At 51.3% G+C, this 23185-nt stretch overlaps 1 protein-coding gene across 2 annotated transcripts; it reads right to left on the bottom strand.

Moving 5' to 3' along the window:
• Positions 1-76: 76 nt before the first annotated feature.
• On the bottom strand, positions 77-23185 carry UPB1 (beta-ureidopropionase 1). 2 transcript variants are annotated; one of them, XM_033837298.2, is made up of 9 exons: positions 22890-23185; positions 21442-21529; positions 15139-15233; positions 11759-11920; positions 9990-10159; positions 5620-5701; positions 4658-4700; positions 3349-3503; positions 77-1362 (listed from the first exon to the last, which is right to left on the bottom strand). In XM_033837298.2, the coding sequence occupies exons 1-9, from the start codon at positions 23085-23087 to the stop codon at positions 1279-1281; spliced, it is 1077 nt and encodes a 358-aa protein (XP_033693189.2). In that variant the 5' UTR covers positions 23088-23185; the 3' UTR covers positions 77-1278. The 2 variants fall into 2 exon arrangements, with proteins under 2 accessions (XP_033693189.2, XP_073646452.1); XM_073790351.1 differs by lacking the exon at positions 77-1362 and adding an exon at positions 1788-2429.

Raw genomic sequence — 23185 nt, 5'->3', positions numbered from 1 at the left:
TTCCTCTAGAAACAGTTCCAATACCAGAACCTATATCAGTCGGGGTCCACCAAGGAAAGAGAAACAGGGGAATTCCCTGGTGGTCCAGTGGTTAGGACTCTGAGCTCTCACTGCCGAGGGCACGGGTTCAGTCCCTGGTCAGGGAACTAAGATCCCGCAAGCTGTGAGCCATGGCCAAAAAAAAAAAAGAAAAAAAAGAAGCAGAAACGGTACGACACATATTAAGGAATTCATTGCAAGGAATTGATTTCAGTGACTGTGGGGTCTGGATGGACAAGCCTGAAATGTGGAGAGCAGGCTGTCAGGAAGGGCAGACTGGAATGCTTGGGCCTGGGCTGAGGCTGCTGTACACACGCGAATCCCTGAATCCCTTCCTCATCCGGGAACCTCAGCCCTGCTCTCAGGGCCTTTTGACGGATTAAATCAGGCCTACCCAGATTATCTAGGATAATCTCACTTGCTTGGTTAACTGGCTATGGGCTTTAATCACATTGACTAAATACCTTCACAGCAACACCCAGATTAGCGTCTGATTGAATAAGTGGAGACTATAGCCAAGATGACTCTTCCAATGACTTCCCCCCTGCCCGCAGCCACCAGGCGCCTCAGTGACTCTGGTCAGCCTCACCTCCCTCTAGTGCATACACTCGCACGCTGACCCTCGAATTGCTGCCAGTCTAAACGGAGAAGCGGAGAAACTCAGGACTGGGGCCTCCCACCTGTGTAACTTCAAACCAACCTGCACAATGGGTGCCTGGGAATGTCTTTATTTATTTTTTAAATATTTATTTATTTATTTATTTTGGCTGTGCCGGGTCTTCGTTGTGGCACACGAGATTTTTTTAGTTGTAGCGTGCGGGCCTCTTAGTTGCAGCATGCATGTGGGATCTAGTTCCCTGACCAGGGATTGAACCCGGGCCCCCTGCATTGGGAGTCTTAGCCACAGGACAACCAGGGAAGTCCCTGGGATTGTCTTTAATTGAATTTCTAAAATTCACTTAACAAAGTTTAATCATTTCAAAGTGAACAATTCAGTGGAGTTGGTACATTCACAACGTTGTATAGCCATCACCTCTATCCAGTCCCCAAACATTTTCATCACCACAGAAGGAAACCTGGTACTCATTCGACCCTCCCCACCCAGGCACTTTAAAACCAATCTGGGCAGCAGTGCTGTCAGGGCATCAAGCAGGGAGAATTTGGACACTAGAGCCCAGAGCCCAGGCTGATCTGCTGTGGGCAGAGGTGCCCTCCTTGGCGGGCAGCGGCTGAAGCCGGTTACTCTTTCACAATCTTGGGGCTGTAGTTGGGTTGGACAGCTTCGGCAAGCTCCCGTGCGTACATCTCGTACCTGCCTGTCATCTGAAAGCGAAACACAGACTTTAGAGGTTCCCGTTTCATAACCGCCCTCATTTGCTCGCCACCACCAGCTGCCACTGGAGGGCAGCCATGGGACAGAAATGCGTTAGGAAGGGTGGTTGACAGGACAGTCTCAGAGTATAATATAGAGGCACAACCCCCGTGTAACCTTTTGGCAACGATTCCGGGGCTGTGGCGAAGATCACGGATGCCGGTGATGACTCACACCCCCTAGCCCCTCCTTCTGAAAGACCTCTGTGATCTTCGGCCAGAAGGTGTGGTGGCTCCAAGTCAGGAGGGAGGAGGGCTTGACCTGCTCCCGGTCACGAGCCAGGAGTGGAGTTGCTGGGATTCGCACCCTGGTCCCCTGGCTCTGGAGGCCCATCCATTCCACATGGTATCTCATCGTGGACACAGACAGAGGCTGGGGGTGGGGCCGGAAAGCCCACCCAGGGTGCTCACACCCCAGCATTCCCTCCCTCCCTCCTTTCCAAAGCCTTGACGGGAACTCGTGCCCATCACCACAGCTTGGGAAGGCTTCCGCTTTCAAAAAGTTACTAATGAGGGCTTCCCTGGTGGCGCAGTGGTTGAGAGTCCACCTGCCGATGCAGGGGACACGGGTTCGTGCCCCGGTCCGGGAAGATCCCACATGCCGCGGAGCGGCTGGGCCCGTGAGCCATGGCCGCTGAACCTGCGTGTCCAGAGCCTGTGCTCCGCAACAGGAGAGGCCACAACAGTGAGAGGCCTGCATACCGCAAAAATAAAATAAAATAAAATAAAATAAAATAAAATAAAAATAAAAAGTTACTAATGAGAAACCATTCTGTTTATTGGTTCCGACTTCTAATTTGTGTGGAATCCTGCATTAATCTAAGCTTCCAGAGGAGGAGAGATAGGCCAGGAGACTTTCATGTGGGCAGTGCCTTCTCTGTCCAATGAGAACTTGGGACTCAGGAAACATGCCCAAGGACCCACCCTCACATAAACAGGGGAGTCAGGCCTAAAGCCCACATCTGGCTGGATCCGAAGTCCTGGTCCCTTCCAGACATGCTGGGCAAAGTCATTCCGTCCTGAAAATGCAATGTTCATTTGTGTGTATGATTTTCTTTCTTTTTTTAATTTAATTTTTTAATACAGTATGTTCTTATTAGTTATCTATTTTATACATATTAGTGTATATATGTCAATCCCAATCTCCCAATTCATCCCCCCCCGCCCCCGCCCATCCCCCCCCCCCCCGCCTCTTTCCCACCTTGGTGTGCATATGTTTGTTCTCTACATCTGATGATTTTCTTATAAGTGGGTGCAGAGTTGGTGGAAATACTGCTAGACACTAACACAGCAAACTCCATCTGTGTCCTTGATGAGATGCCATATTTTTGGGGGGGTCCCAGGCTGCAAGCACCCTACCCCAGGAGGTGGGCACTTATACTCCTGTGGTGTCACAGGGTATTGGTCTCCAAGGCCACCTGGGGCCTTCGAGTTCAGCCTCTTGTTTTACAAATGGGAGTACTGAGGCTGGGAGCAGAAGGGGCTTGCAAGGCAATGGCAGAGCCAGGCCTGGATCCCATTTCTCTGCTTGACCCACTTCCCTCCATTGTCAAGGCCTAGACTCGGGGCATGGCCACAGGCAGAGCCAGACATCCACATTTACCTTGTGATAAGTGCAAATGCCTGGAAAGGAAAACAGGATTAGCGAGGCCAATCCACTCTATTCTCTGGACAAATGAAATTGAGATTAATTTGCTTGAAGGTGCCCAGAATCTAAATCAGATGAGCAGAGAATTTATTGAGGCCGGCTGCCTGGGCATCGTATGACCCAGTGGTTCCTCCCCTGAGCACTGGCCCTGGCCTTCAAGGAGGCAGACACCAGGCCTTCTGCTCAACTCATAGCCTCACGCGGCTGTCCCTGAGGCCCACAGCAGCCGCGGTTCCCAGGGCTGGGGGCAGGACGGGCCCACGCGGAGGAGCAGGGGACTCAGAACCCACCTTGAAGCCCCAGATGTCATTCACCTGCCGGCAGAGGTTGAGGTCGAGCTCGGTGACCAGCAGCCCATCCCGGTTGCGGGAGAGCCCGGGGGTCCGGCTGCCATCAGGGGCCGCCACGTAGCTTGAGCCATAAAAGTAGCCGAAGTCCCGGTGAGCTGTGAAGGAGCAAAGGCAAGGCCCCGGTGAGCTCAGGCAGACATGGGTGGACTCGGCAGGGGGACGGGTGCACCAAGAGACTCCCAGGACAAAGGGTCCCCACCTCCCTTCCCAGTGGTGGCCAAGGTCCCAAGGACCTGCCTCCCTCCTTGTGCCTGGAGGCCCAGCAAGTGGCTGCATGTCACCCTCAGAGCCCTCACCTCTGCCCCAGGAACCTTTTACAGGTCACCCTAGTAGAGGTATTGGCTTCCGGCTCCAGCATCAGTCACCATAGCCCAAGGGAGTTGCATGGCTCTGCAGGGCCTCCCGTCGTGGCCCCGCACGGTGAGCTGGCAGCTCTGCCCTCGCCAGCCGCCACCCGTGCCAGCTGTCACCCCCACCCTCCCTCCACACCTCGGTCCCCTCACCAGTAAAGCAGGGTAACAGCCACCCTGAAGGTGTGTAGGGAGCACGTGGGCGCAGTGCAGGGCCCAGCTGGCCTCACTTTCCTGCAGGGAGCTAAGTGAGACTAGAGACGCATGAGGTCTCCAAGGCCTCACGTTGGGGGGGATGTGGAGCCCTTTCAGGAAATGCTTTTCTGGGAGACAGACCCCCTCAGCACCCCCTGCTTACCAGGGCGGGAACCATGAGCGAGTTCAGACACCTCCTTGGTGAGGGGGCAGCCCCCCTCCCACATTCCAGGCTAGAGAGGTGAGGCGGGGGGGGGTGGTGGCAGATTCCTAGCAGAGGTGAAGTGAGACCTGCCCTCAGATCAAAACAAGCTGTGGATTCTAGGAACCCAAGGCAGCCATGCTGGGCTCTGGGGCATTTGTACAGCTGGGGAGTGAGGGGTGTGGACGAGGACAAAGGGAGGGGAGAGTGAGGTCTGTGGGGTGGATGATGCACCCCTATTTCAGGGCGCTCACAAAGGGCTCCCCCACACCTCAGTCCATCTTCACCCTAGTCCCGGGGAAGGGATGGAGTCTGATCCGATCTCTACTCCATCCTCATCCGGGGAATGAGGTGGTCACAGGCCCAGGAATGCCGATCCACATGGGAACACAGCTGTGCAGACACAGTCTGTGGGGTAGACCCTGCCCGGAAGCGGCAGATGGGGAAGGAACAGTGAGGCCCACCCCTCATATGCAGTCCCACGGAAAGTTACGGGACATACCTTTCTTGCCATCCCCAGAGGTGAACTCGTTCGGAAAGAACTCCTGGGAAATAAAACCAAGGTAAGACACACCTATAGGGGGCGCTGCTGGGTTGTTCATCAACGTCAGGCTGGGGTGAGGGAGTTAGGAGTTAAAGTGATGTGGACCAGCCTGAACTTAACTGGTCCCTGCTGAGTCCCAGCCCCAGGCCAGCAGGCGGCCAGCAGGGCATCTGACTAGCCAGGGGAAGACCCGGATTTTGCCATCTGCTGGGAGAAGAGAAAGTCATTGCAGAGAGTGGTTCCCAGGGCCGTGGAGGGCGTCTGAGGCTCGCCTGCTGGAGTCATAAAGTCCAGCCTGGGGTCTGCGAAGGCAGCGGTGGTGGGGGGGTGGTGTCTGCTCGTGGCTCTCAGTATCTTCCAGAAGCCTAATGGAAACTGCGTATCCAGCAGGGACAGGGATACGTGGGCTAATTAAAACACCGAGTCTCTTTACGTTGTCAGAAATTAGACCGACTTAGTGTTCTCTCTGACTGATCAGATGCTCTGATTAGAGTTTGACATCTGATTAGTAAGAATGAGGAAGATGATGTGTTTTGCAATAAATACATGGCGTTTGTAGTCAGAATCCTTTGGTGCATGAGGTCAAGGGTGGGTGGGGAGAAATTGGGTACTTGGTGGTACTGAGGTGAGAGCCTTTCAAAATGGTTTCAGCTAAAGACAAAACAGACAAAAACAGGGGAGGGACAGTGCTTTCTTCCAAAGTGACAGAAGCCAGTCTGCCCCCTGCTGGGACCCTAGCATGTGGGGTGTGCCTGCATGCAGAGAGGAGGTGTAACAACAAGTGTCCCCAGCAGGGCCACAGCAACAGCAATTCTTTCCCTTGTGGCTTTTGCTGCTCTGAAGAGGCTGGGCCCCGCTGGCAGGCAGGTTTTGCGGCAGCTGCAGGAGGGCTCTCTGGAGGCCAGGCCTCGGGCACTTACCTCGCCTACCCGGTTGATGGCGCAGGTGAAGCAGTGATTGGCGATGGCTGCGTTTCTGGCCTCGATTGGCCACAGGGACTCACTGTGAGAGCGGAAGGAGAGGAACCAGGTTGCCGACTTCCCAGCCAGGCTCAGAGGATGCTCGGCCCCGAGCTGCAGCCCGGGTGCCAGCCTTCCAGGCCTGCAGTGGAGATGGCCAGGGAGACTCACTGCATCCGTGGGTGACCCCAAACCCACAAACAGGCCGGCTCGTCCCCAGCTCAAGCCAAAGCGGCGTTTTGGAGAGGGCCCAATGCAGCAGAAGCAGCCCTGGATCAAAGCCTCATCCTGACTCAGTTTCCTTTTCTGAAACTTCCTCAGAGACCATGCAGATGAAGCTTCTGGGGGTGGGGTGGGGGTGGGAGGCTGTGTGGCAGGAACTCCTTAACTGCTGCTTCTCACTCGTTCCCTCCTCCCAGGTGGGGGTCAGGAACCCACCTCCCAGGCTGGTAAATGTCAGAAGGGAGCTGGGGCCCTGGTGGCTTGTGTGTAACGTGTCCCCCAATCCCTACCCTGCTGTGCTGCCTTGCAAAGGCAGAGAAGTCAGAGATTTCAGGCCTAGCAAACAGAGTACACCTGAAAGGAATTTAGGTTGTAGGTGGGCATCGCCTCCCCTGTGCTGGCTCCCATTTCCCAGTGCCCCCCCATCTCCCTCTTCTGAACCCTGAGTCTCGCAGCCGAGGCCCCCTGGTTCTCCTACGGGCCCGGGAAGGAGTCATCCCACAGGCACAGCTGAGCTGCAGACCTCCCTCAGTCCAGCACCTGCGAAGTGGGGACAGGGTGGGAAACTTCGCCCCAACCAGACAGGTCCTTCCCCAGCCCACCAAAGAAAATGTGCCGCGGGATTCAGTGGGCCTCCTTGTCACTAATTATCTGTCTGAGGAGCAAGGCGATTAGGATTCTGAACTGACAGATGTAATGCCCACTTAGAAACGCTGAGTGACTGGGAGCGGGATGCCCTGGAATCTTCCTTCCTGTCAGCATGCACCTGGTTTAAACCACAGAGTAGGTGGAAGGGGTGGGTGGGTGCTTGTCACAAGCCTAATTCTCAGGAGGATTCACGAGTCTGGAAGAAAAAAAATCACAGGCTTGATTGAGGGGACTCATTTTGCCGCTTTTCTCCCCCCTCCAGCTGCTAAGCCGAGCTGACAAAACTTTTAAGAAAGGATTTTTACAGAAACACACCCGTCAATGACATTTTCGGGAATTAAACAGACAGTTGCAGAGCGAGTGCCATAAAACATCATTCTTGCAGTTCTCCAGGGAGGGTGCGGAGTGCAGGACTCAAAACCACAGCTGGCAATAAAACGGAGGCTCTCAAAACAAGCAAGGGGGGGCTTCCCTGGTGGCGCAGTGGTTGGGAGTCCGCCTGCCGATGCAGGGGACGCGGGTTCATGCCCCAGTCCGGGAGGATCCCGCGAGCTACGGAGTGGCTGGGCCCGTGAGCCATGGCCGCTGGGCCTGTGCATTCAGAGCCTGCACATCCGGAGCCTGTGCTCCGCGACGGGAGGGGCCACAGCAGTGAGAGGCCCGTGTACCGCAAAAAACAAACAAACAAACAAAACAAGCAAGGGAAAGGAAGCCGGAGGTTCGTGAGAGCCGGGGCATGCGGGAATCATGGAGAGCCCGGTGGGGGTATGGGGACATCTGCCACTTTCCCAGCGCGGTGTACACAAGCCCCTAAAAATAATCACAGTGGGAAGGGGAAAGGCATCGAGGGGTGGGGATGGCGGCTTTCCTATTAACACACATACGTGGTAGAAATCCTTGACCACGTGGGCTGCACGGTTTGTCAGGATGACTCAGTTCATCAAAAAGCACTTTGCCGGGGCTTCCCTGGTGGCGCAGTGGTTGAGAGTCCACCTGCCAATGCAGGGGACACAGGTTCGTGCCCCGGTCCGGGAGAATCCCACTTGCCGCGGAGCGGCTGGGCCCGTGAGCCATGGCCGCTGAGGCTGTGCGTCCGGAGCCTGTGCTCCGCAACGGGAGAGGCCACCACAGTGAGAGGCCCACATGTCGCAAAGAAAAAAAAAAAGCACTTTGCCTCCATTGGGTGCTTGGAACTGTGGGACCCACAAATGAGGATACCCCTTCCAATCTGTGCATGTGCACGTGTGTGTGTGTCTGGGGGGCTCTGATACAGGAGGTGGGAGATGCCGGAGAAGGGGATGGATGCTTCCAGAAGCTGTGAGCCGATGCTTGTGCGCAGCTTGTGGGGATCTGCCTGGAATCGTGCTTGCCATCAATTCTACAAATAATCATTCAGTATTTTAAGAAACTCAGAGTTGCACCATCCTAGTGAACCACCTGTTGTAATTTTCCCACGCTCTACGACCATCCTCAGTCTTTGCAGAGTTCTGATCCCAGCCTGGAAACATCTTTTTGCTCACAGGCTTTCATCATGGTGCTGCAGTACCTCCATGAAGATTTGTTTTAGTGGCTGTACGATAACCCTTGGAAAAGACGGGCTGGCACTGACCTGACTCTGACCTCTCTCTCCCTTCCAGCTTTTCTTGTAATCAATCATGCTGCCATGAGCATCTTCAGGCAGGCAGCCTTCCCCTCCTCTCTCAGATGCATCCTCAGGCTAAGGTTCTCAGACTATAATTATCTGGTCAAGGTGTGGACACTGTGGGAACTTGTGAGACATGCTGCTTCTGAAAGACCTGTCAGAGTTTTAACTGCCAGCAGAACCACATCCTTGGAGGGCACCAGTTGGACCACTGTTGGCCAAGGAAGGAAGATCGATAACTTAATAAGCCAAGGACATGTGTGTATTACGTTGAGGTGCTTCTGTTTGCTTAACTGGGGCTGATAAAAGCCTGGGGGCGCTTGGTTGGAGAGGTGACCATCTGATTCCAGGCCACAGCTGTGCCCGGCCCAGCCTGACAGCAGCTGTACCCGGTGGGGAACTGGCTTCAGGATCCACCAGGGACCCCTTTGGGGAGATGGAGCTTGCTGGATGTCTTACACATGGCCAGCAGGAGGGGCTGCTCTAGGGCCCAGAGGTTCTGCCCAGGCTTGGTGGCCCGACGACCAGGAATCACCCTTTGTCACAACTGCCAACGGATGTTGTCATAGTGGCCATGCTGCCAGGAGGCCCCCAGAGATTCTCTGAGGGGAGATCCAAGACTCGAGTGTCCCCTTCTGCCCGACAGTGCCCCCCTAGACTTAGACAAGATGGGGTGCATGGATGGGGCGGCAGGTCTGGGGTAGCAGAGGGGGGTCTGCGTTCTGCGAGGGACCTGCTGTGCAGATCAGAACGCTGAGGGAAGTCACGCTGTGGAGGGGGCATCACGCTCAAGAGAAAGGTAAAGTGAATGTCACATCCTGACTTTTAGAAGAAATTAGACTGAAATTTCATGGAGAGCGAGGACAAGAATGACAGGGGTGGGCTGACAGGGAACTCAGGGCTGCCCCCCAGAACTCCCCCAGCTGACCGCACGTGGGGACCGGGACTCCCCCTCCCGGCCCTGTCCTGCTGACAGAGAGTGAAAGCCAGTACCTCCCGACCCAGCAATGCTGCTTTGGAGGAAGTGAGCTGGGGAGAGAGGTATTTGCACACAAATTCCTAGAGCTTTGGTACTTGTTGATGATGCAAAGCTGGAAACCACCCAGAAGCTCAGCCTTTGGGGAGACAGAAGCAGCGGAAGCGCAGTCGTGCTGGGTCATCTCAGCCGCCTGCTCTTATTCAGTGAGGGGCCCAGGGCTTGCCCAGGAGCTCAGGGGTGCCAGGCCCACCCTCTACCCTGGTCACAACAGCTTTATCTACTCAGGGGTGAGGTTAACACCCAAACACGGGTTCTGTGTTATCAGAAGGAAACACTTGGTTGGCTAAAAACAGGTTTCAGAGCCACCTGACTGATGTCTTAAGGACCCTCTCAGCTCCGACCCATCGTCTGCTCCTTCTCTCATCTGGGTGTCTGCCCTCCATGCTCCGGACTCTGCAGACAGGAGACTTAGGACTCATTCGTCACCCCACCTCCCAACCCCCCAGGAGCACAGCTGTGACAGGAGGGGGAGCTGAAGCTGGCCAGGTACCTCCGATGCTCCAGACCCCTTAGAAGGGGAGCTTTTCTGAATTCTGTCAGCGATGGGGGAGATTATTATTGCCTGAGACACCATCATAGCCAAGGATGGCATTTTGCAGTACAGCACAGCTCTTTAGGAGGGATCGTAATTGACACTTGCAGTATTTTTTCCCAGAAAAGTTGGCACCATCCCAGGATTCAGATGACCTGGTGGTCGCACCTGCCTGCTGTTTCCCAAACCTGCCTCCGCGCCCTGCAGCCTGCCCCCAGAACCCTCCCAAGTCCTCTGTGCCAAGTGACCTGAGCACTCCGATGGTGGCCGAGGGGTTGAAGATGACCTCAGCACCGTTGATGCTATACATGAGCCAGTTGAGGGGGTGGTGCCGCCCGTAGCAAATGTTCACGGCGATCCTCCCAAACTGAGTCTGGAACACGGGGTGGCCCAGGTTTCCCTCCATGTAGTATGTGGACTGGAAGACAAAGGGTCATGTATGGATGCCCCTGAGCTGTCAAGTTTCCCTTTCCTTAGACTTGACAGAAAAATGAGATGTCACCCATACTCCAAAAGGGATGCTCCTGGTATGACTCTACTTTAAGTTCCAAAATTTCAATCCACTTAAAAAAAAAAACCCCAAATCTGAAAACCCAGACACAATAACAAGCAGCTGACCCAAGGGGAAATCACCGTGGCTTGAGCACTTACCCACAATTTCTTTTGTGGGATGTTAAAAAGTCCCCAAAGCAACTTCCCAAAGTATTTCAAAGATAAACTTGGTGAGGTTTCAATCGTGGTACAACTAGAGGCTGAGGTGTATGGTCACTGTTAACACAAGTTGGTCAATGTCCTCACCAACCACCTGTTCCCATAAGAAGGTTAGAGCTGAAGGGACGGGGGCTCGTCCAGAGCAGCTCTTACCCTGCTTGGGGGGAACAGCGTAGCCCAGTGGACACAGGACCTGCCTGGCTAACGAAGGCCAATATGAGACTAGAATCCCACTCTGAAAGTGCTCTTCTCCACAAAGCTCCCTGGGCACTCTGCCTGGGGTCAAGGACGTCCCTGTGTGGCAGGCAGGTGAGACACAGTCCTGCCAACCCTGCCTCTCCGCCTGCCCCCTTGGGGTGCTGGTCAGGGTCTCACACAGATCTGCTTCCTGCCTTCTGCCTCCTCCCATTAATTTCAAAATTCGTCAGAGTCAAGCAGCAACCAGGACGTGCACACAGGGTGGACGCCAGAGCAGATCCTTGTGTGTTGAGACAAGCCCGTCACTATCTGTGGGGAGCTAAAGATTAATCCCAGGGTAAACAGGTGAGGGGCACGTCTTCCCGCCCTCGCCTCCAGCTGTCACTGGGGAATGCTGGCTTCTTCTTTCTCCCCAGAGGGCCTTGGCTAGCTCTGCACATCCTTTCTCGTCTGCCTGACCAGCCTGAGAGTGGCTGGGACCCTCACAATCAGGGAGGGCGGCAAAGGATGGGGATATCACATCCTGAACAACTGTACTTACTGCAGATCAAGTTCAGACTTCATATCTTAGGCATTAGGTGGAGTTCATTTCCCTCCTTCAAACATCCACCTCCCTCCACCTACACATCCATGATGGGCATTAACTGACCAGAACAGCTCCCCTGACTTACAGCCTGATTATGGGCACCAAGCCCCAGCTTACACACCTGTGCACAGACACACATTCCTCACTGTCACCTGACACGTGGACGTGGCTGACTCAGACCCCATGGGAGCCATGGACAAGGACCTCTCCCCACCAAACAAGAACTAGACTGTGACGGACGCGGAGCTCAGGGCCTGAAAGGGGCCACGGGAATCATTTCACGCTTGTGCACTATTGATTTTGGTTTTAATTTGTATATGACTTACTTCAAAGAAAAATTCCAGGAAGCCAAATCAGGTTATATTTTTTAAAAAATAGCCCTCTGCGCTAAAGGCGTTTGGGACTCACCGGGAATCCCACTGCATCCCATCCACCTGTGTGATGCAGTGCAGTGCAGGGAGGCCCTCAGCGCTGCTGCCACACCGTGATGCAGCTGCGCTGGTCATCCGAGGGGCAGCTCACCTCATTGAAGTCGCCCACTCTGGGGATGTGATTTTTCCTCGTCTTGCCCAGGACGGCTCCAGAGTTGGAGATCACCACGGCTGTGTTCCACAAGATGTCCCCATGCTCCGTGTCTCGCTCCAGGATGGGGGACACCACCACCATGTCATGCTTCCTCGCCAGCTGGAAAAAGGAGCACGGCACAGTCCTATTTTCAAATCAAGTGTCATACATTTTTATGGAAGAATCTAATGGTCCCCCTAGATAGTTAGACGGGGTTCTGAGCTCTCCCTGCATCTGTTCTTTGAAGAGTAAATGCCAGCGTTGTCCTGACGCCCAAGCTTAGCTAAACAGGAACCAGCATCGTCCTTGTGCACTGTTGGTGGGAGTGTAAAAACGGTGCAGCTGCTGTGGAAAACAGTATGGCGGTTCCTCAAAAATTAAAAACAAAACTACCGTATGACCTCATAATGCCACTTCTGGGTATATACCCAAAATAACTGAAATTAGTCTTTTTTCTCTTTCCGATACAAGTGAGAATAATAACTATTTATTCATTCACTTTACCATTTACTATATGTCACGTGTGTGCTAATAGGTGAAATGCATTCTCTATTCTTAAGCAGTCTAAACTTAAATAATTCTAGTCAGAATTAAATCACCTGAAATTTCAATTAGCCTAGCAACCCTAATGAGAGGGTGTATGGGTTATATCAGGATTTCTGAAATATTGAAAATAGCCCTGGGGACCTTTTTAGTGTGGATAAGGCTGATTTCCTAATTCTAAAGGGTGCACAGAGAGCTAAGTCTTTTGTTTTCCAATGCTGTGAGCCCTATACAAAGATCACAGACCCTACAGTACAAATAAAATAAAAGCAAGACTTAAAAGCCACTTCCCATAGACCTTCAGATCCAGAGGCAATAACAAGACAAAACAAAAAAGAAGGTAACAAGCGTTGACAAGATGTGGGGAAACAGGAACCTTCATAAACCGCCAGTGGGAATGTAAATGATGCCGCGTTCCTGGCGGAGTTAAACACAGCTACCATAGGAGCAGCAACCGTGCAGGAAAGTAGATTTTCACACCGATGTTCTGAGCAGCGCTATTCACAACAGCCAAAAGGTGGAAGCAACACAAGCATCTAAATAAATCGTGGTGTATACATGCAATGGAGTATTATTCAGCCTTAAAAAGGAAGGAAATCCTGGCCTATGGATGACATGGCTGTCATCCCTGACATGGATGAACCTGACGACGTTATGCCAAGTGAAATCAGCCAGGCGCAAAAGGACAAACACTGCAGGAGTGCACTCATGTGAGGCATCTAAGCTAGGCAAATTCACAGAAACCAAGTGGAACGTCAGGCACCAGCAGCTGGGGGTGGAGGGGGTTGTTCCATGGGTGGAGGGTTTCAGATTTACAAGATGACAAAGTTCTAGAGGTTTGCTTCACAACACTGTGAAGATACTTAACATGACTGACCTGTACACTTAAAAATGGTTAAGATGATTAATTTTATGTTATGTGTTTTTTACCATAATAACAAAGAAAAAAGGGATTTCCCTGGCGGCCCAGTGGTTAAGACTCTGCGCTTCCATGGCAGGGGGTGTGGGTTTGAACCCTGGCTGGGGAACTAGGATCCCACATGCCAGGTGGCACAGCCAAAATAAATAAATAAAATAAAATAAAATAAAATAAATCATATGTCTAATCTATACAAAAAAAACCCAGAACCAAACCAAACATAACTCTTGACACCAAATTCCTTTTGTCTCAAATAAGAAGTTCAGGATCTGGTGACCAGGATGAGCAGCCCCAGCTGGTCATTTGTCATCAGCTCTTACCAGCCCGTTGCTACTTCTGACCTTAATGACAGAACAGAGGGATGGCACGGCGGGCAGAAGGGGATGCTATGAGCCACGTGGGGGCAGCTGTGGTCCCGGGGCCCTCGATACAGACAGGGGTCCCCTGGGACCAGCTCATCCCCATCCTCCCTTTGCTCTTCCTTCCTCCCACCCTGGTTCAGGCACGCCATCTGCAATCACTTCCTGCCTCGTAGCACAGAATCAACAATCTGGTGGCTGAGAGAATTTTCCCTACAGCCTGAGAACAGGGATGTTTGGAATCACAACTCAGTATTGATAGAATCACTATGATTACAGTTCTGCTCCAAAATCCCCTAAGTATATGTAGAAAGCCTGAAATGGGACATTGGAGAAATGAAAGGAGTTATTTTTTTCGAGGTGAGAATAAGCGTAAGTCACCATTTGTAACCTCTTGGAATATCATTGGGGTTTTCTGGATGACCGCTTTATTAAGATACAATTCACGGAGCATAAAGTCCATTCTTTCAAAGTGTGACATTCAGTGGTTTTCAGTACATTCAGAGTTGTGCAACCAACACCACAAGCTAATTTTAGAACATTTTCCACACCCCAAGTGGAAACCCTGTCCCCATGAGCAGTCACTCCCCATCCCCTCTCCCCACCCAGCCCCTGGTAACCACTAATCTGCTTTCTGCCTCCAAGCATTTGCCTACCCGGGACATTTCATATAAATGGGATCATAGAACATGTATTATGAGGTTTTAATAAAGAAAAAGGAAGCCCAGTTTCTACACTGATGAGACGGGCCATGCAGAGATGCTTCCATAACTCAGGCGAACAGCAAGTGGGGTAGCAGAGCTGTGGACACAGACTCGACCTTGACCTCAGTCCCCGAGTGCCGGTGCCACACTTGCCAGCTGCAGACCCTACTATGGGAGTCATCTCCAGGACCCCCTCCGTGGGCTGCAGCCCCCTCACTTAAAAAGCCATTAAGGGCCCTTCTGGCTCTGAAACTCTGATTTTAAGTGAAAGTACACTAGGGACTTCCCTGGTGGTGCAGTGGTTAAGAGTCCGCTTGCCAGTGCAGGGGACATGGGTTCAAGCCCTGGTCTGGGAAGATCCCACATGCCGCAGAGCAACTAAGCCCGTGTGCCACAACTACTGAGCCTGCGCTCTAGAGCCCACGAGCCACAACTACTGAAGCCCAGGTTCCTAGAGCCTGTTCTCTGCAACAAGAGAAGCCACCACAATGAGAAGCCTGTGCACCGCAACGAAGAGTAGCCCCCGCTCGCCACAACTAGAAAAATTCTGTGCGCAGCAACAAAGACCCAACACTGCCAAAAATAAATACATAAATAAATAAATTTATTAAAAAAAAAAGAAAGTACACTAAAAAAAGGGGGCAGGGGCAGTAAATAGTCTTATCTATTCTCACCTGGCAAAGCAAGAGCCAAATGGGTGCGTTTTCCACGGAGAAGGGCCACCCCTGGCAGCTGCGGCCTCTCTTTGTGACCTGCCCGTGTTTGGCTGCTGCCAGAGGTTAGTTAACAGTTAAAGGTAGGTTAACATCCTACCTCTTGACAGAACTTGGTGGTGGGCCCGTCCTCTGCTGACTCGGCAAATTCCGTCCATGGAAGCTTCTCTCTCGTACAGAAAGCAAAGGGCATAGCTGTGGAGAGGAGACAGGTCAGAATCACATCCAAGCTCATGGCCTCTGAGGGGGGTCCTTGGCCTGGTGGGGGAGGGTTTCCACAGGAGACCCCAGCCCCAAGAGCCTTGGCCTGCCTTCTGAAGCCCATCCCTGGCTGTGGGGACGCCTCCCCTTTAGGCTTCATGGCAGAATAAGAGGCAAGGACAAATGTCCTTCCTATGGTCTTAAAAACACTTGCAACAGAAATCTGAACAGATACTCGCACACCCACGTTCACAGCAGCATGATTCACAACAGCCAAAAGATGGAAATGACCCAAATGTCCATCAGTGTACAAATGGATTAACAAAATGTGGTCCATCCGTTAGATGGAATATTATTCAGCCTTAAAAAGGAAGGAAAGTTTGACACTTGCTACAGCATGGGTGAACCTTGAAGACATTATGCACATTGAAATAAGCCAGACACAGAAGGACAAGTGCTATATGGTTCCACTTACATGGGGGACCTAGTATAGGCACGTTCACAGAGACAGAAAGTAGATGGTCGGTGCCAGGGGCTGGGGGAGGGGAGAATGGGGAGATGTTTAAGTTTGGGAAGATGCAAAGGTTCTGGAGATGGATGGTGGTGATGGTTACATAATAATGTGAATGTACTTAATGCTACAGAACTGTGCATTTGAAAGCGGTTAAAATGGTAAATTTTATGTTATGCCTATTTTACCACAATTTTAACAATACATATATATGTTAAAATTTTTTTGCAAAAGGTACAGCCAGAAACTGTTCCCAACCAGCAGATCCCGAGCTGCTGGCCAATCTGCTGGTTGGTTAAGAGCACAACCAAGGCTCCTTGGGGACAGCGTCAGAGGGCCACCGAGGATGGCGCTGGGAGCCTCACGCATCACCATAGGAATGTTCATCGTCCCAGGGACTGAGGCTTGCTCAGGAACAAGAAAAGCCATTCATTTAATGACACCATCAGAAGTTTGGGAACCACTGGGTAGGCTGAGCACTCCCCAAGGATAAAAGCATTATTTCTGTGACCTCTGGCTAGATGCCACCATCTAGGGGGCTAATTCAATAGGAAATTTCATTAACTCACTGATTTTTGTTTGCTTAAAAAAAAAAAAAGCAGGTACATATACACGCAGTAACAATTCAAAGAACGCCATGCACACCAGATTCTCAAGGGCAGTTTCCTTTGTGGGGTGGAGGGGGCTGCGATGGGGGTAGGCACCAGGGACCTCTGGCTGAGTGTGTCCCACTGCTCCACAGCCTCGGCCACGTGCATCCACACCCGCCAGTCTAATGCTGTGAGCTGGGATCTCATTGGGATTAGATATGCGTTTCCCGTGTCACCAGTGAGGTGGAGCACCTGGCCACATGGTTGCTGGCCTTTCTGGATTCATCCTCCAGATGATCTTGTCCGTACCCTTTGTCCACTTCCTGCTGAGCTGTTTGTCTTTTTCTTCTTGATTTGGAGTACTGAATTCCTTGTTTGGACCAATTCCGCATAGAGTTGGCCCTCTGCATCTGCGGGTTCCCCCAACAGCAGGCGGAAAATATTTGAAAAAAAAATTCCACAAAGTTCCGAAAAGCAGAACTTGAATTTGCCACACACGGGCAACTATTTAATTGGCATTTACACTGTATCATGTATTACAAGTAACCTCCAGATGATTTAAAGATTTAAAGTATACGGGAGGATGTGCGTAAGTAACATGCAAATACTACACTATTTTATATAAAGGACCTGAGCATCCCTGGATTTTGGTCTCTGCAGGGTTTGGGGTCCTGGAACCAATCTCTCTAGATACCGAGGGACGACTGTACTCTTTAGATCTTCCTCCTCCCAATAACCCAAGTCCATTTCTTTTAGGAGGATTAGCCTAACGGATGTTTCCAGGTGCTTGCTACTGTTCCGGTCACTCTGAAACTCAGAGTGCAGGGAAGGTTTGTAGGAAGCTGTGTGATGTGGCTGGCGAGGACTACCTGGCCGCTGCATGGGTTGTGTGGCCTGTTTGGGGGTAATAATTGCAACCAACCTTTTCCAAACATGGGCCATGTGCATGCCAATTTTGCAAAAAAATTTTGCAAATTTTGCAAAAAAATTTTAAGGTGCCAGGCCTGGTAATAGGCAGCATGTCCCCAATACCCCTGCGAAGGTGGTGTGACTCCTCATTTCACAGAGAAGAGAAGCATCAGCCTCCAGATTCCTTCCAGTCCCTGGAAGCCTGGTGCTATGATGGCACCACCACCATCTCAGCTGCCAGGGCGGTAGCCCATGGAGGCAGCTAAGTGGGCAGCAGGCTCTGCCAGCACCAGCCCAGGGGGCCCTGGCACCAGGATCAAGATTCCCCAGGCGCCATCGGTGAAGATGGGTGAGCTATTTTAAGGAAGCCAACAAGAAAGCTGTTGATAACAAAGAACAATCCTTAATGACCGTTGTTCACTCTCAGCTTTCAGAGCATTAGGAGAGACTCAAATGCCCCAAGAGAATAAAACCTCTCTTTCCGATTTCATTTCAGCTTGCTAAGCTCTCCAAATTTCTCCATTTCCATTTTAATGGCTTCTTTTCCTGTTTTCACAACTGCTGTAATGTAAACAAACTTTCGAAAGAAGCATGTGGAAGGGAGGTTGGGGGAGGTTGGCGGTGAAGTTCCAACTACAGTTTCCAAATTAGAGGGGAAGGGGGTTCCACATTCACTGAACCAACACTCCATGAGGCAGGCTCAGACTTGGACCAGGCCCTGCCCTCAGGAGCTGCCAGCCAAGATGGGAGCTGAAAGGGAACCTGTGTAGGGGAGTCCCCAGGGCCCCCCCAAAGGAGGGAGTGTCCATGCTAGGCCTTGATGTATGTGCAGGAGTTTTCCAGATCCAAGAAAGAGAAGTTGGTTAAACCATCCAATATTTTTTAGTGTCTGTCATGTACCAAGGGTTATTCAAGCCACTAAAGATAAAATCTGGGTAGGGGAAAGAATAAACAGAATGTGGTCCATCCAAACAATGGAATATTATTCAGCCATAAAAAGGAAGGACACTCCGACACATGCAACAACACAGACGGACCTTGAAACCATGATGCTCAGTGAAATACGCCAGACACAAAAGGCCAAATACCATAGGATTCCACTTACATGAGGCCCCTAGAGTAGTCAAATTCATAGAGACAGAAAGTAGAATAGAGGTTATCAGGGGTGGAAGAGGAAGGGGAGTACAGAGTTTTGGCTGGAAATGATGAAAAGGTCTGGGTATAGATGGTGATGACAGTTACATAATTTTGCAAATGTATTTAATGTCGCTGAATTGTACACTTACCAATAGTAATAGTATGCATATTTTACAATTAAAGTTTTTTAATGTCAAAAAAATAGAGGTGGGGATTGGGGTGGGAAAAATAAACACCACCGAGGCACTGATCACATGGAGCTTATGGTCTAATGGAAGAGGCAGACAAATCAAAAGCAACACACAAGAGTATACGTGTAACGAGAAATGTGAAGAACGTGATGAACTTCTGGGTACAGGTGGCAGATGGGACACACTCCTTTGCTCTTTCCTGAAACCCCACCAAATGAGAGTAAAGGGTTTTTTGTGTACAGGTATAAACCCACAGGGATGGGGCACGAGCCAGGGACAAAAACAACGAAACATGGGAGGCTGGAGAGCCGAGGGAGGTGGGAGATATCTTAGTGAATCTGAGAACACTGAGTCCCCTCCGCAGTGGAGGAGGCCAGGAAGCACCCCACTCTCCATCACAGACCCCTTGAAAGCTCAGGAGCCAGAGGCACCATGCAGCTCTGAAGGTGGGGACGCAGGGAGGGGCGACAAATAAGTAGGATGGTCAAAAGTCTACTTAAGAAGCAGTTAGATCCCTTCTCCACTCCAAGAGGCTGGGTTGAGCCTCTCCCACCCCAGCTAGAGGCTCACTCTCTAGAGACAGTTAAACAGAGGGTCTCTGGCCTTGGGGAACCCAGGACAAAGGTGAGTGGAGTGATAAAAACAAAGGGATTAACTAAACATAAGCATACTGGACTCCTGTCCTTTCCTCTTGGCAGGAGATTAGATGAATTTTCTCTGGGGAATCTGACCAGCCTGAAAAGAATGACCCAAAGATACTACCATAGGCGATTTCCTAACAAACAGCTAAATCCGGTCATCCTATAATGAAACTCAGTGGAGAAGCCCCTCCCACAAACTCAGAGCTTGCAATCAGCTTTTTAATCCCCAATTCTTAAAATATAAGTAATTGGGGCAGCAGCGGGGAGACCAACTTGGAGTAACTAGGAACCATGCAGGGAGAAAAAAAAATATTACTTAATATCCTTAGAGATAAGAGAAGATATTGTAACTATAAAACGAGAACAGAATGTGATAAAATAGAAAATTTCAGACCAAAAGAACTCTCATAAATTCAAAATATGACAGCAAAAACAAAAGACTAACTAGAAGGCTGAATGACAAATTAGATAAAATCTACCAGAAAATTGAACAAAAAGACAAAGAGATGAAAAATAGGCACAAATACAAAAGAAAATGAGGGATCCAGTCCAGAGTTCCAACATCCTAACAGCAAGGAGTATCAAAAAAAGAGGAGAGAAAAAAGGGGAGAAAATCACGAATGAAACAATCTAAGAACATCTCCTAGATCTGAAAGACTCAAGTTTCTAGACTGTTAGAACTCACTGAAGTGTCTAGAAGGATGGATTAAAATAGATACACTCCATGGCACATCATTATGAAATTTCAAAGTACTGGAGAAGAAGAGATCCTACAACCTTCTAGAGAAAAACAGTCCATATACAATGGGGCATAAATCAAAATAGTCTTAGACTAGTCAACAACACCCAAAGCCAGAAGACATGGAGCAAAGTGTTCAAACTTCTGAAGGAAAATTGTTTCTAACCCAGAATTCTATACCCAACCATACTCTCCAGCAATATTTTCAGATGTGCAAGGTCTCAAACGGTCTACTCAACAAAAATGAGGGGGAAAAGCAAGAAAGAGGAAGCTGTGAGATAGGAGAAACACAAGAGCAAGGCAGAGGGACCCTCCCCTGGATGATGGTTAAGGGAGTCCTGGGATGGCAGAGAGGGGGAAACCAATTCAGAGCAGAGCAGCCAGAAGGCTCTGTGACAGATTCCTGTGAGGAGATGAAACCGATAGACTACTTCATGTGTCTAAACCTCTTAGGGGGATTTAGGAAACCAGCAGAAAGTTTGGGGTAGACTTTGTGGTAAGCATGTACAAAACAAAGCAAACTGCAGGGAAAACAGAAAGCTATTCAGGGAAAGAAATCAAAGCGATTTCCTCTGAATCTTGGTAGCAAATGGACTGGGGACAGACCAGGAAGGGTACATGTGCGTAGAGGGGGCAGGAGAGGGCAAAGGACTACACTGTCTCCTTCCATCATGGGAAGTCAATAAATGATGCAAAACTGAAAAATTAGGAAGCAGCAACACAAGCAAAGGTAAATTCCAAAAGAACCAGCTCAGAGAAGAAGTAGCTGCCTCTGGGGAAAAGGATAGCTATTTTTTGGTAACAGACCTTGTAGACCCATTTGAATCTAAACCATGAATGTGTATAACTATGACTAAAAATAAAATAAAGAGGTACAAGGTAGCAGGAGTATTTAATAGGGATGCAGCTTTACACAGGGAGGCAGGCTCTGAGCTGAGATCCAAAGGTCGAGCAGGGTTACAGGCCAGGGGAGAGGAATGCTCCAGCTCCAGCTCTGGCTCTGGGTGGAGGGAACAGTGGGCGCAGTGGCCTCGGGGGAGGGGAGTAAAGCATCAGAAGGTCAGGGCAGAGCCCGGCAGAGATGGGGAGGAACAGATGATACAGTGCAGAGTTTTCATACAGATCTTTCCTAGAAGGTGTGGGCAGCCAGTTAGAAGGGGCCAGAGTGGAGAAGACCAGCTGGAGGCGATTACAGAAGCTGAGGAGATGCTGACATGCCTTGGATCAGGGCAGAGGTAAGGAGGTGAGAGGAAGGAGTAAACGGATTCAAGTTTGGGAGGAAGGCTGAGGCTCAGACGAGAGACTGAGGCACGTGAGGAGGAGGAAGGCTGGGGTTCTGGGGCTGCTGGTGTTGTTGACAAAGAACCTTTCTATGGATGACAAAAGAAAGGAGATTTTAAGAAATCAAGCAGCAGACACTCTTGGCGACGTGGAGATAAGACAGCACTGAAGGCAGCAGAGAAAGCACCCCGAGAGAGACTTACTCCATGCTTCCTGGAAACAGATGATGTTGACTCCACACATGGCAGCCACCTCTACGATGGCCTCGATGCGTCTGTGCAGGGCAGTGACCTGGCAATTTAAACAGCGAGGATTAGTTGGTTGAGACCATCTTTAGAACTCAACACCCACGTGGCCGGCTGCAAGAGGACGAGGAGGGTGGGAGGTTCTGGTATGTTGGACTGTCCTTGGGTCCAATTCTGCAGTCAAAGGTGGCGGTGCAGAGGCTCTGGGGTCCCACACACACTCAATGCTGCCTCGCTAAGCCTCGGTTTCCTTGACTAGAGAATGGGGAGAACACTACCCACCTCGGGGGTTGCTAAGAGGAGGACGTGAGGATGTGAGTGCTTACTGCGATAGGGGCCACACTCAGTGGGCCCACCACACACCACAACCATCCCCTGGGTTAACTGCTCCCTCGCCCCCTACCCCCCAGGACCCAGTCCGCTTATGACTTCCTGCATCCACAGCTTCGGGGATGCTTTGTCCTGCCACTTCTGTTCTCCCATATGTATGGTGTCTTCCAATGACTCACCTTTCCCAGCTGTGCCCTCTGCCAGAACGTGCTCCCTTTCCCCGCCCAAAATTCCCTGGATGTGTTATCCACAACACGTGTTGCCCACAGAGGGGTAGCTCTTCCAGCAAGGGGCCGAGAATTGGGGTACCTGCATTCTCCCCGGCCTGTGTGTGTCCCTATGGTGGCGCTGTTCCCACTGTGCTGTCACATTCCTCCACTGACACTCCCATGACCCCACGAGCTCCTTGGGAGCAGTGTCTTCAAGTTCTCTGTGCTCAGCATGACGTCTGGCTCCCAGGAGACATTCAGAAGTGTTTGTTCAAAGACAGACCAGAGGAACCAGGCTGAAAACCCAGAGACCACAAATGCTTCCTGATGGATGCTCGGTCTCCCTCGAGGGACTGCGTGCACGGGGCCCCGCGGATGACTGCTGGGTGCCAAGCGTGCTTCTAGGCTCTGGGGGGTGGTGATGACAGCATCCCTGCCCCCCGATGACCTGACAACCTGGGCTGAGGAGACATATTCACAATCTGACCAACGTCTGGGGATCTTAGGATCCAGGCAGAGGGACACACGGTGGACAGATGGGTCCTGACTGGTGTGTGCCGGTAGGAGCCCGAGAGGCAGTTCCACGGAGAGCGCGTGAGTCACAGGGGCACCCTCCCAACTGGTAAACAGAACTTCAGCTTGATCACAGGAGAGGAAGTGGAAAGGAAGGTGGACAGAATAGTGAGGAGTGAGAGGAAGGCAGAGAAAGGGTAGGAGCCAGAAGAGAAAGAAAAGCAAGAGACACGGCTGGAAGGAAGTGGGGGCCAGGGCAGAGCCGCTGGGCAACCATCCGGGGACAAGATCGAGTTCAAAACACAGAGCGGCCCCGCTGCCCGTTTATGTATTCACAGTCAAAAGAGGCCAAACCTGTTTCACCACAGGGGTGTCCGCGGGGAGGGGGGTTCTGTTCTGAACAAGCCCCATGCGCACGATCCGGGGCCTCCTCTGCTGCTCCGTCACAGCCTGAAAGGCATAGCCCTGCAGCTCAAAGTCCCCTTTGGAGGCGGCTTCAAAAGCCCTGCTGGGCAGGTCGAGCTTCCTAAACAGGCAGGAAAGAGGGGACATGATCTGCCTGAGGTCTGCTGCATTTAATGACCCTCCAGAGTCACTCCTCAGACAGAGAAGAGGTGGGAGCGTCCCGGCAAGAAGGCCCAGCAGCCGGC

This window comes from Tursiops truncatus, chromosome 13, assembly GCF_011762595.2.
Source record: "Tursiops truncatus isolate mTurTru1 chromosome 13, mTurTru1.mat.Y, whole genome shotgun sequence".
Classification (NCBI taxonomy): Eukaryota; Metazoa; Chordata; class Mammalia; order Artiodactyla; family Delphinidae; genus Tursiops; species Tursiops truncatus.
The sequence above is the reverse complement of the archived record's forward strand: the minus strand, read 5'-3'. Positions and strand labels throughout refer to the sequence as shown.